This window comes from Carassius gibelio, chromosome A13 (genome assembly GCF_023724105.1).
Source record: "Carassius gibelio isolate Cgi1373 ecotype wild population from Czech Republic chromosome A13, carGib1.2-hapl.c, whole genome shotgun sequence".
In the NCBI taxonomy this organism is placed as follows: Eukaryota; Metazoa; Chordata; class Actinopteri; order Cypriniformes; family Cyprinidae; genus Carassius; species Carassius gibelio.
The window spans coordinates 23,667,338-23,681,806 of record NC_068383.1 but is presented as its reverse complement, the minus strand read 5'-3'; the positions used below and the strand labels follow the sequence as shown (position 1 = coordinate 23,681,806).

The 14,469-nt window shown below is 40.2% G+C and overlaps 1 protein-coding gene across 1 annotated transcript in view; it reads left to right on the top strand.

The window, feature by feature from the left end:
- LOC128026620 (CUB and sushi domain-containing protein 1) overlaps positions 1-14,469 on the top strand; it is a 386,318-nt gene that overhangs the window by 202,558 nt on the left and 169,291 nt on the right. Inside the window, exons 9-10 of the mRNA XM_052613862.1 lie at positions 177-301; positions 8,217-8,338. Coding sequence (XP_052469822.1) covers positions 177-301; positions 8,217-8,338 — 247 coding nt within the window. The remainder of the gene's footprint in view (positions 1-176; positions 302-8,216; positions 8,339-14,469) is intronic.

Sequence of the window (14,469 nt, the reverse complement as noted above, 5' to 3'; positions counted from 1 at the left end):
TGGAATACGATGTGGGGGATTCTGAAAATAGAAGAGACATTCGGTTTATAGACGTTTGACTGAAACTGCTTTCATCTAACCAAAGAAAGATGTGTAAGAGATATATACAGGGTCTGGGGTTGATTGTGTAACTTGTGTAGCCGGATGATCGCTGACAGTCATTTCAACTCCGGCAGGGTTGGAGCCAGTATCCAGTTTTCCTGCGACGACAGCTATGTACTGCAGGGATCAAAGAGCATCACTTGCCAGAGAGTGACTGAGACCCTGGCAGCCTGGAGTGACCACAGGCCTATCTGTCGGAGTAAGTGCAAATATGGCTCTCTTTTCCCCTGCTCAGACACTTTCTGTAGGGACGTTGTCAGATCCTGTTAAGTGACATGTACCACATGGAAGTATTGGCCATACAATTCGTAGGAATGGTTGTGACACACAGATTTAACAGAGATAACACTGGCACACGTGAATATATCAAAGAACATGTATGGATTTAAAATATGCATTTAGGGTTTTCTTGACAACTGTAGCTCTGTTCCAAAATTTGGTGTGCTTTTTATTGGCAAAAAGGCAGTTTCAAAAGGTAGACAGCATAATAAGAAACAGAGTTTCTTAAATTGTTAGATAGTCCCATAATGCACTGTGACAATCTTAGTAAAAAAATAAATAAAATAAAACAATCAATAAAAAAAAAAAAAAAAAAAAAAAAAAATATATATATATATATATATATATATATATATATATATATATATATATATATATATATATATATATATATATATATATATTTATATAGATGTGTGTGTGTGTGTGTGTGTGTGTGTGTCTGTGTGTTTGTGTGTATTGATAGTCCACGTTAGACATTATAGTGACTTTACTTCAACAAACAGACATTACAGCCATGTGCACCGAGTAGACAAAGATTTCCTAACAAAGACAACAGCGCTAAAATCAAATGAGAAAAGATAAAAAAAACAAAAAAAAACAAAAAAAAAAAAAAACACTTACTGTATGTTGAACCTCTTGTTGCTTGACTGCAATATACTTCAACAGATGATTTTGCTAAACTAACACAACAAGACAAAGCCATTAGCTAACACATTTAAAAGGTAATATAGAGTAAAAACCTACAATGTAGTGTTAATACATATTAAAAATACAAACCAACACATTCGTACATGTAAATTTATCCAATTTCTTTACAAATTTAAATGCTGGTGTTTTTTTACATCCAGAGGCTGCTCAGTGTTGTGGCATCTTGAAACTCATTGATCAATGTGATGGCACATTGACGTTCCAAAATGGCAGACATGTCAACATGTCTGAAGCAGTTGAATGTGGCATCTATAAAATATCTATGATAAAGACCCAAGAAGTGTCACTCGTATAGCTTTGAATGGGGGGAAAAGCAACACTCAATATGGCTGCTCTATCTATAGACGCCCCATCTTCTGAGTAAAAGAGCCAATTGCTAATCGGTAGAGTTAACTCTGCCATTAGAATTCCCTGTTGCTATAGAAACAGTCTGAATTCTGAGACGTGCACTTAAGATTGTGCATCCACACTTGCTGGTCTACCCTGCATACAATTTTTTAAATGCTATTTGAACAAAAGACAAAAAAAAAAAAAAAAAAAAAAAAAATCATGAGACAGTTGTTGTCAGATTTCATTGGTGATTTCAAATATGAAAATAGGAATAGGAAATTACTACAGAAATAGGAGCTGCACTTGAGGCATTTCAAAGATGGCTACCAAGTGAAATGACTTGAAATGAGTGAAGGGACTTTGGTAATACAGACTCCCTCATCTTCTAGTAGTAAGAAAATCTCTGACTACAGTAGCAAACCGTGGCACCGTAGGACCCAAACGGCTTTACTGAGCTGACCTTGATGTGCTTGATATAAATTTTATTTTATTAGAAAATAATGTTTGGTATTTATTTATTTCATTACATCAAAAGGCTTTGCAGTCCAGATTCGGACCGGAGTCTGCCAGTTGGCAACTCCTCTGCTCAAAGAACTGTCTAGGCCGGGTTTATTTAGTAAAACTCTTTGTTTTCCTCTTGCTAGTGACTTCTCTTTTGTTCTTAGTTTGTAATTTTACTCCACATCTATTAATTTAGTCAGGCAGATTAATGAAGAGTGATATTTACTTTTATTAGCCACTGTTATTTACTAGAATGCCAACAAACAAAAAAAAAATCTACCACCATACCATAGCAACATGACCCTGATGACATCAACATGTCAAACACTGGGTTTTAACATTTATGTCTTCTTATTATACTAAATCAAATTTGTCTAATAACTTTGTACTTAATATTGTACTATAATATTTTACATAAAAAAATTGTTTATAAAACTGCTACACAACTCATTCTACTCATGTTTCATGAATAAAGCTTAGATCTGTACACATCCTCAGGCCCTGGCATAATTAATTTCTACAACAACATTCCTAACATTAAATTGGATCTACGTGCAGCTGTTGTTGATGTCAGAAAAATACATCAAACCATTTAATTGTATTATATTTTGGACATCCCTGAAACCTTATCTCATGCTAGATGTACCTTAAGATGTGACCTGAGTAGGGCTGCTTTGAAAGGCATAGAGGACACAGGCCTCCAAATGACATGAATCAAAATGAAATAAGGCAGTGTGTCAGATGGGCAGACAGAGGAATAACCATGTTTGACAATTTCTCTGCACAATTCTCACCATTCATTGATTGATCCAGACACTTTTTGCTTCAGCAGTGCCAAGTAACCTTTTTAAACACAAGCCTAAAATGCCTTCCTTACCTTCTTCCTGTGATATGTTAGGGGGAGTGAGAGTATAAAACAGGAAGTTAAATACCTTTTAGCTTTGTGATTTCGTAAATACCAGTGCTTTGCTCTTCTCTCTCTCTCTCCTTCTCTCGCTCTCTCTCTGTTTTTAGTGGTGGTCTTAAAGAAAATCTCAGGAGATGTTGTGAGTTAATTATGGAGTACCTGCGAATAAAACAGAAGCTCAAACTGACCGCTGATTTATGCATGTACTGCTACTTTGATAATTAAGTTATAACTTATAACATCAATTTGCAAGTATACAGACCATTAAAATGACACAAATGTCAGACACATCACAGCTATTCATGTATTTAAAACTAGTTGTAACCAGAGTTCTTATTTTATAGGTTCTTGTTCTTGCATGACCTCATTTATGTTGATATCAAACATACAGTACACCCTGCAAACTGAAGAGAATATCCTTAAGAGAAATTGCTATAATTATGACAGTGTTTGCAAAGCAGCACAGTATTGATATTCCTCAAACATTCAGGTTAGGGTTTCAAACCCCTGACTATTAAATTTGCAGTTACTCTGCCTGATCTATTTAAGCCTGCGTGAATACAGAGACTCCATTCATTCACATTCTGTTTTGGAGATAATCTCATGCTTTTTTTCTCACATAAAGATTTCCAAAATTGCTACCTAATTAAAGTCATATTTATTATTGACACAGCTAGGAATCTTTAGGCTATTCACATTTAGACAATTCTGGATGTGTTTTTTATTAGGACCAACCCTCTTGTATCTGCTTTGTTTATTATTATTAGTAATATTATTATTCCGCTTCTTTTTTGAGGGCTTAAACATGCTCAAAAAGTCATGAAAATTTGCACACGCGTCAAACCTGGTGAAAATTTTCATCTGATATAGGATTCAGAAGAGGGTGTGGCAAAATGGCTCGACAGCACCATCTATACTAATAAAATAAACAGCCTTCCAGCTATGTTTCACGTACATGCAAGAAAATTGGCACACATGTGTAACATGCCAATACCTACAAAAAAGACTCTTGGAGCAAAATTCTAAACCCAACAGGAAGTCTAACAATTTTATTATTATGAGCAAATTTTGTGTAATTTTGGTCATTTCCATTTGTTGTACTTTAACACACTCCTCCTAGAGATTTCTTCAAATCAACACCAAATTTGGTATGCCTAATCTAAAGGCCTTTGCAATGTTAATGAATTTGCACTGGCCTCCAATAGCTGCTCGCATAAAATTCAAGACATTGATGTTTCCCTACAAATCTACCACTGGCTCTGGACCCATTTACCTAAATTTGTTACTTCAGACTTATGTGCCCTCTAGAAGCTTGCGTTCTGCAAGTGAACATCACTTGATTGTGCCATCATAAAGAAGCACAAAGTCACTTTTACAGACTTTTAAATTAAATGTTCCCTCTTGGTGGAATGACCTTCCCAACTCAATCCGAGCAACTGAGTCCTTAGCCATCTTCAAGAATCGGCTTAAAACACATCTCTTCCATCTTTATTTGACCTTCTAACTTTAACACTCAATATTCTAATTCTATTCTTAAAAAAATCTAACTACCTTTCTAATCTTTTTGTATTCTATTTTTCTTTTAATTTATTATGCAATTATATATATGTGTGTATGTGTAAAGACCTCTAACTAGCTTGCTCTATTCTTTTTTTTATTTTATCTGTTTTCTTTTTATTTATTATATTATTTAAAATCCCATGCTACGTGTACTGTGTTAATCTAACTGAGACTTGTTATAGCACTTATATATCATTTCTCTTTTTGTTGTTTTTAATTGCTTCCACTGTCTTCATCTGTAAGTTGCTTTGGAAAAAAGCGTCTGCTAAATGAATAAATGTAAATTGCGAAGATCTTGAGTTTTCGTTGAAGGGCGTGTCTGTGGCGGCCTGGCGAATTTCGATGATACGCCATGAAAAATGAAGTTGCTATAACTCAGACATACAATGTCCAATCTTCCCCAAACTTCACGTTTGATGAGACACCGAACCTGAACAGATTGACATGCCCATATTTAGTTATAGTCATTGCACCACCTATTGGCAACAGGAAGTGACATATTTTACACTGCGACAAACTACTCCTAGAAATGTTATGACATCAATGTCTTTTCTGTGGTCAGTCTAATATAAAGGCCTGTGCGATGTTAAGTTGTGAAGATCTTGAGTTTTCGTTAAAATGGTGCTGTGACGAAGTTCGATGTCTCGCCATGGGAATAAAAGATGTTATAACTCAGGCATAAAATGTCTGATCTTCCCCAAACTTCACATGATTCCATCGGGTGTGGCATATTGGCTCGATAGCGCCACGTATTCACTTTCAACAGCATGCGCCTCGAGCTATGTTTCACGTACATGTACAAAAATCGGTACACACATGTAACACACCAATACCTACAAAATTCCAGTACCAAAAATTCCTCCTAGAGATTTATTCAGATCAACACCAAACTTGGTCAGTTAAATCTAAAGACCTTTGCGATCTTGAGGTTTCGTTAAAGGGCGTGTCCATGGCGGCCTGACAAATTTCGATGTTTCGCCATGAAAAAGGAAGTTGCTGTAACTCAGACATACAATGTCCAATCTGCCCCAAACTTCACATGTTAGATAAGACTTCTGCCCTTAACAGATCTACATGCCCATATTCAGTTATAGTCATAGCGCCACCTGCTGGCAACAGGAAGTGACATGTTTTACTCTGCGACAAACTACTCCTAGAATTTTTTTGAGATTAATGTATTTTTTGTGGTCAGTCTAATCTAAAGGCCTGTGCAATGTTAACTTGTGGAGATCTTGAGTTTTTGTTAAAGGGCGTGTCCATGGCGCCATGACAAATTTTGATGTCTCGCCACAGCAAGAGAAGTTGTTGTAACTCAGGCATAATTTGTTCGATCTTCCTCAAACTTCATGTTCGATAAGAGTCCTGCCCTGAACACATCTGAAGGCCAATATTCCATTATAATGAGAGCACCACCTGCTGGCAACAGGAAGATTGGCACATATTTGGAGTAAACTTATTTTCCACTTATATTTATGAGTTTAAATGCATATTTCTCACCGTTCAACTATTCACTAAAGCCACTCGCTGCCGCTGAGCCCGGGTGCGAGGGCCCGTTCATCACTGCTTGCAGCTTTAATTGTTGTTGTTTTTGGTTGTACCAAAGTCCTTTTAGGCAAGTCTTGCCACTCGGCCGCCATCTTGGCAATGCCTCCGGGCAGCTATTTCAGACTAACAAGACCAGGCTCCTATCTAAATTAATGGGCAGAGAGTCAGAACTGCACTTTCACTGGTCACCGGGACATAAAAACTGCATGTATAGAAACAGCAGTAAAATATGAAAAAAATTGCTGAAAAGTTTTAAAATGCCTTTTTCCCACAGGTTATACTTTTACTACACATGAGCAAGGGTTCACGACACCGACTTCATTTATGTCTCTATCCAGAATCGCGGTGTCTTTTACTTAGAATGTAAGGTTACATATTTGTGGTCAATATAAAATGCTTTAACTGGCAATCTGGTGCCTTCGCATTGTGATCACCCTCTTCTATGTGGATTCCATCGGATCTTGCACACACCACAACTCGCTGTTGCCAAATCGTCTCCGCTGTCGCAAAACCTCAACCCTCTTCTATGTGGATTCCATCGGATCTTGCACACACCACAACTCGCTGTTGCCAAATCGTCTCCGCTGTCGCAAAACCTCAACTGTGTATCGAACCAGACGATAGGCTTAAATGTTTCCTGGCTTGACTGTTAAAAGGAGATGATTGGCTTTCCAGCGGGAGGGGCGGGACATGTGCATACAACCGTTATGTTTGCCGTTACGGGTTTTCCTTATATAGTTGTATGGATTGAGGAAGTGACATGTCTCTTATAAATTATCTCTGGTTGTACCTAAGAATGATCAACATTTGAGTGTGTAATACACTGTGTCATGCAATTGCTGTAATAACATATTATTCAACTTATTCAGCCTTTTGTTCTAAGTTGTGAAGCTTATCTTGCATATGTTTGTATGTCATATATTTATCACATATAGTGGGCATTCAGTTTTGTTCATTATTCACTAATGATATGCAGATGGCACTGCAGATGGTATTTTTGATGCAAATAAAAGCATATATTGTAAATAGATAAGAGCTAGACTGATGGTGGATAGATAGTGGATCAATCCAGACCAGTTCAAGAAAGAGTTATGATTCATCTGTGATACGTTGATTTTATAATACTAGTTTGGTGGTTAATGTTTCTACTGAGATAGTTATCTGTAGATTTTTTTTTTCCAAAACATTTCGAATTCATTTTCACATAGTAGTTTCTGCAGTGTATAAGCTCCTTTTGAGAAAATATATGCTATATAATCTCTTCATATCTCCTCCTATCCAAATATTCTTTTGTACCCTGTGAAGAAGCCAATGAAGCCACAGTAACGGAGCGGGGCTGCTCTTTTAAACTGTCAAAGAAAATCCCTGACTAAACACAAGGGAGAAGCAGTTAATACCCTGGCACAGTATAGGGTTTGGAAAAAAAATACCCTGACTTTGTCAATGATTGAGTCAAGTCATTCTGAGGCATGACCTTAAATAAATTAGCTCATGTCGTGAGGTCTGGATGTGTTCAAAGGAAGTGTTTTAGTGTGGGGTGGGATGGAAATATCTATTTGAAAACCTAGTGAGCTGTGTATGTATAAAGCATTTTAGGCATCATAGGTGCACTGTTGACTCAGAGACTGTTCCACAAGGTTGGCAGCATTATAAAATGCCTTCTAAAATGTTTAGTTTTGGCCATATTTTAAGACAACCTTGCAAATATGCATGAATGGAGAAGGCAGTCCCATAATGCATTGTGACAAGCTCAGTAAAAAGGTTAAGGGAGAGGAATATCAGTTATAAATGTTATGGTTACTAAAGTGCAGAAAAATGTATTGCTAAACGTAGTTTTTTAATAATTTGTGTTTCTTATCGAGATGCTAACGTCAAAAAATTGTAAGTTGATAATGTCAAGTAAAATGGGCCTTTTATCTTTCGATTGCACTATTTTATCAGTATTTGCAGTAGTAAAATAATTACATTCATATCCAGCATTTCTCTTTGCTCATCCAACTTGGATTCATTTGTTTGTTTGTTTTTGTTGAACTCTTCACAGTGCATTGCAATGACTGCCTTCTATGAAGTGCACATGCCTGGAAAAGCCTTTGAGTTGCCTTAAATGCCTTAAGTAATGACAAGCTGGTTATATTGCCTCAAATTCTTATATTAATGATCGAATATCTACAAAACCAGTTGTCATATAACTCATAGTATGTTGCGTTCCTTTCAGTAGCAACATCAATAAGTATAAAATTGCAATTGTTAAATCTACTTTTACTTTTTTTGTACTCAACAGCTAGGACCTGTGGCTCAAATCTTCGGGGGCCTAAAGGCATCATAACGTCTCCAAATTATCCCGTCCAGTATGAGAATAATGCACACTGTGTGTGGGTCATAACAGCGATGGATCCAGAGAAGGTATGTTTGTAATTTAAATCTAAATTGCAACCTAAGGCTCACTCCAAGTTATACGAGAGAACAATTCCACAAAACACGCTTATGGTCCATTTTTAATCTATCAAACCAAAATATGATATGCTTTTGAATAGCCAACATAACACATAATTGAATGGGACTTTGCATGAATGTCAAAAATAATCTCAAAGATAATTTGTGAGGACATTTGCATTGCAGTCCACAGTGTTTGCATAATTGTCCACCTCTTGCCCCGACTGTCTCTCGCTATTACTGTGTCTCCAGATTTGATTAGGTTCAGCCACATGTCTTCAGCTCTGTGACAAGAGTGATGGCAATACAATCCGGCATGACCTCAACACACACCATGAGAATGACTCATGCTTTTGTTACTAAATCAAGACCAAATGAAAATAGTCAAAACAACATATTAGAGTAAACAAGAGCTATCCTGCCCCCCCCCCCCCCCATGCTTTGCAGATATTACTTAGGTATTTCAGATATATCTTATGCCCAACAATGCTGTATTTATTTGATCATAAATACAGTATTAAGATGTATTGCACCAAATAATACATTGAAACGTAAAATTCTCCAAAACTGTTAAATGGGGGATGAAATGCTATTTCATGCATACTGAGTTTTTTACACCGTTAAAGAGTTGGATTCCCATGCTAAACATGGACAAAGTTTAAAAAATTAAGTTGTACGTTTGAAGGAGTATTTCTGTTCCAAAAATACTCCTTCCAGTTTGTCACAAGTTTCGGAAAGTTTTTTTCGAGTATGGGTCTGTGTGACGTTAGATGGAGCGGAATTTCCTTATATGGGTCCTAAGGCACTTCTGCCGGAAGAGCGCGCGCTCCCGTATAGCGAGGCTGAGCAGCACAGACATTTCACTGATCAGAGCGATTCACTGATCAGAGCGAGAGCGTCTCGAAATGTCACAAAAGGAGTGTGTATTTGGTTGCCAGGGCAAGACAACCTTGCACAGATTACCAAAGAAAAAACAGCATTAAGGGACCAGTGGATGGAGTTTATTTTTACAGAGCATCAACGGAGTTGTGCAAGTGTTTGTGTTTGTTCCCTGCATTTCTAAAATGCTCGTTTTACAAACAAAGCCCAGTTTGACGACGGATTTGTGTATAGTTTATTTATTAAGGATGATGCAATCCCAACGAAAAAGGGCCAAGATTGTGTGTTGGAACCACAGGCGGTGAGTAAAACTGCTTCAAATATCTCTGCCTCCTTGTTAGTGCGTCCGCCTCCCATCGGAGACCCGGGTTCGAGCCCCGCTCGGAGCGAGTCGTTGCTGCTGCTGCTCTCGTTCAGTTTCAGCCTTTACAGCTTCCAAACGCTCTCAACTCAAAAGCCTACTCGCGCTCGTGATTCTTTAGCTCCGCCCACACGTCACGCCTCCAGGCGCTCGTGTTTTTCCGGGAAAAATCGGTACAGACTATCTTTCTCTTATGAATATAATAAAACAAAATACTTTTTGGAGTTATGAAGGATGCAGTACTACTCTATAGGTACTCAAGATTAACAGAATATTGAGTGAAAACGAGCATTTCACCCCCCCTTTAAAAAATTAAAAAAAATTTTTTTTAAACATTTGAGATATATATATTTTTTTTATGATGATGATGAGTATAATGTTCAGTCTGTTTATTTACTTATTGTTTGCATATATATATATATATATATATATATATATATATATATATATATATATATATATATATATATATATATATATTGTCACGGGAGGAGCACAAGACAGACACAGTGGGCGTGGCGTCAGGCCTCGGAGAGGATTTTATTAACAGAAATCATAAAACAAAGGGAATAAAAGTGGCCAAAGGGGGAAAGTGTCCAAAATAACAGGGAATCTGGTGTCCTCGTCGTGCTGCGGGATTTGTGTAGGTCGGGCAGTGTTCATCAAGGAAGGGTCCAGGCAAGGGGCGGAGTCCGGCGGCCGCACGCGCTCCCCTCCTTGGTCCGGGGCGCGAGGGGCGGCGGCTTCTCCTAGCGGCCGCGTCTCGCTCGTTGGCCGCGGCGCTGGTAGGGGATGGACGGCCCGGCATCCTGGCCCGTCGGCCGTGTATACGGGTGCGGTTCCCATCCGGATCGCGGGTCCGGCAGCTCACGTCTTGGTGGCGCGGGAGTCCCTCAACGCACCCTTCCTGGACCCACGAGGACACCAGTGTGCATGCACGGGGAAGAGACCGGTCTCCTGAGGAGAGGCGCGTTGGGCTTTTAAACAGCGGCGGGGATGAGGCTCCATTCACATCAGGTGTGCCCCATCACACGCCGCCAGCCCTGACTCGTCCAGCGCCCCTCCTCTCACACACCCACTCCAGTCGGGAGCCTGGTGAAGGGCGGCGATTTAGGACGGGGTGCCGGTGATAATCAGGGAGGAGGCAGCTGACTCGTCACATTCCCCCTCCCAAGCGACATCCCCGTCATCAGGGCGCCGCCCACACGGGAGTGCTACCATCCTCAACCAGGCTCCAAACGGTCGGAGTGGGCGGGGCTTCCTCTCCGGGCGGTCCTCCCTCTCGCAGCGCACCAGAACAGGGACAGAGAAACCGGGTTTTAGTGACAGTCTCAACCAACCACAGGGTAAAATGACAATGGAAAAGTCACTTACCCCTTGTGTGGCTGGGAGGCTGTCCCCAGTTTTCCTCCGTCCCAGTCTGGGTTCTCACGAACGTTTGCAAGCGAGAGGGAGTGACGTCACCAGACGTTTCCCACTGCGCTGTCTAGGCTCCGCCTTGCCCGCATTCTCCACCAGTGTCACGGGAGGAGCACAAGACAGACACAGTGGGCGTGGCGTCAGGCCTCGGAGAGGATTTTATTAACAGAAATCATAAAACAAAGGGAATAAAAGTGGCCAAAGGGGGAAAGTGTCCAAAATAACAGGGAATCTGGTGTCCTCGTCGTGCTGCGGGATTTGTGTAGGTCGGGCAGTGTTCATCAAGGAAGGGTCCAGGCAAGGGGCGGAGTCCGGCGGCCGCACGCGCTCCCCTCCTTGGTCCGGGGCGCGAGGGGCGGCGGCTTCTCCTAGCGGCCGCGTCTCGCTCGTTGGCCGCGGCGCTGGTAGGGGATGGACGGCCCGGCATCCTGGCCCGTCGGCCGTGTATACGGGTGCGGTTCCCATCCGGATCGCGGGTCCGGCAGCTCACGTCTTGGTGGCGCGGGAGTCCCTCAACGCACCCTTCCTGGACCCACGAGGACACCAGTGTGCATGCACGGGGAAGAGACCGGTCTCCTGAGGAGAGGCGCGTTGGGCTTTTAAACAGCGGCGGGGATGAGGCTCCATTCACATCAGGTGTGCCCCATCACACGCCGCCAGCCCTGACTCGTCCAGCGCCCCTCCTCTCACACACCCACTCCAGTCGGGAGCCTGGTGAAGGGCGGCGATTTAGGACGGGGTGCCGGTGATAATCAGGGAGGAGGCAGCTGACTCGTCACAATATATATATATATATATATATATATTATTCCTTTTGTTGTTTTACTGTGGAAAACATTCCTTGATTATTTATTGAATCTGAAATGTTTGGTTGGAATGTTGGTTTCTCAGATACAGGGTATAAAATAGTTGTTTTTATACATTTCAGAGCAAAAACATGTATATTGTGATAGATATCATCTACAAGCTGAAAGACGTGATGTATGTGAGCTCTAATTCCAGCCCTAATTGTGACACATGGTTTTAAACACATGCTGTCTCTTATTGGGGTAATCTACTTCCTAAACTGAATTTTATAACATGGTCAAAGTCCTTTTAAGACAAGTCATGTCACTCTGCTGCAATTTTTGAAATGCCTCTCGGGCATGCAATTGCAACTCCTGTCTCTTTGAATGGGGAAACATCAAATTCTCCAAAACTGTTCACCAAGCTTACAATTAAATATAATTCAAACCCGATTCCAAAAAAGTTGGGACACTGTACAAATTGTGAGTAAAAAAGGAATGTAAAAATTTATCATAAACTTATAGATAGAGATAACATATCAAACTTGACTTGAAAGTGAGACATTTTGAAAGGTCATGCCAAATATTGGCTCATTTTGGATTTCATGAGAACTACACTTTCAAAAAAAGTGGGGACTGGTAGCAATAAGAGGCCCGAAAAGTAAAATGTACATATAAGGAACAGCTGGAGGACCAATTTGCAACTTATTAGGTCAATTGGCAACATGATTGGGTATAAAAGGATCCTCTCAGAGTGTCAGTGTCTCTCAGAAGTCAAGATGGGCAGAGGATCACCAATTCCCCCAATGCTGCAGCGAAAAATAGTGGAACAATATCAGAAAGGAGTTTCTCTGAGAAAAAATTGCAAAGAGTTTGAAGTTATCCTCATCTACAGTGCATAATACCATCCAAAGATGGCATCCTTACATGACACTGCATCACATACAGGAATGCTACTGTAATGGAAATCACAACATGGGCTCAGGAATACTACCAGAAAACATTATTGGTGAACACAATCCACCGTGCCATTCGCCGTTGCTGGCTAAAACTGGTAAAAAAAGAAGCCATACTGTATCTAAACATGATCCAGAAGCGCTGGCATTTTCTCTGGGCCAAGGCTCATTTAAAATGAACTATAGCAAAGTGGAAAACTGTTCTTTGGTCAGACAAATCAAAATTTGAAGTTCTTTTTAGAAAACTGGGACGCCACGTCATCCGGACTAAAGAGGACAAGGACAACCCAAGTGGTTATTAGCGCTCAGTTCAGAAGTCTGCATCCCTGATGGTATGGGGTTATTGAATCTGAAATGTTTGGTTGGAATGTTGGTTTCTCAGATACAGGGTATAAAATAGTTGTTTTTATACATTTCAGAGCAAAAACATGTATATTGTGATAGATATCATCTACAAGCTGAAAGACGTGATGTATGTGAGCTCTAATTCCAGCCCTAATTGTGACACATGGTTTTAAACACATGCTGTCTCTTATTGGGGTAATCTACTTCCTAAACTGAATTTTATAACATGGTCAAAGTCCTTTTAAGACAAGTCATGTCACTCTGCTGCAATTTTTGAAATGCCTCTCGGGCATGCAATTGCAACTCCTGTCTCTTTGAATGGGGAAACATCAAATTCTCCAAAACTGTTCACCAAGCTTACAATTAAATATAATTCAAACCCGATTCCAAAAAAGTTGGGACACTGTACAAATTGTGAGTAAAAAAGGAATGTAAAAATTTATCATAAACTTATAGATAGAGATAACATATCAAACTTGACTTGAAAGTGAGACATTTTGAAAGGTCATGCCAAATATTGGCTCATTTTGGATTTCATGAGAACTACACTTTCAAAAAAAGTGGGGACTGGTAGCAATAAGAGGCCCGAAAAGTAAAATGTACATATAAGGAACAGCTGGAGGACCAATTTGCAACTTATTAGGTCAATTGGCAACATGATTGGGTATAAAAGGATCCTCTCAGAGTGTCAGTGTCTCTCAGAAGTCAAGATGGGCAGAGGATCACCAATTCCCCCAATGCTGCAGCGAAAAATAGTGGAACAATATCAGAAAGGAGTTTCTCTGAGAAAAAATTGCAAAGAGTTTGAAGTTATCCTCATCTACAGTGCATAATACCATCCAAAGATGGCATCCTTACATGACACTGCATCACATACAGGAATGCTACTGTAATGGAAATCACAACATGGGCTCAGGAATACTACCAGAAAACATTATTGGTGAACACAATCCACCGTGCCATTCGCCGTTGCTGGCTAAAACTGGTAAAAAAAGAAGCCATACTGTATCTAAACATGATCCAGAAGCGCTGGCATTTTCTCTGGGCCAAGGCTCATTTAAAATGAACTATAGCAAAGTGGAAAACTGTTCTTTGGTCAGACAAATCAAAATTTGAAGTTCTTTTTAGAAAACTGGGACGCCACGTCATCCGGACTAAAGAGGACAAGGACAACCCAAGTGGTTATTAGCGCTCAGTTCAGAAGTCTGCATCCCTGATGGTATGGGGTTTCATGAGTGCGTGTGGCATGGGCAGCTTACACATCTGGAAAGGCACCATCAGTGCTGAAAGGTATATCCAAGCTCTAGAACAACATATGCTCCCATCCAGATGTCGTCTCTTTCAGAGAAGACCTTG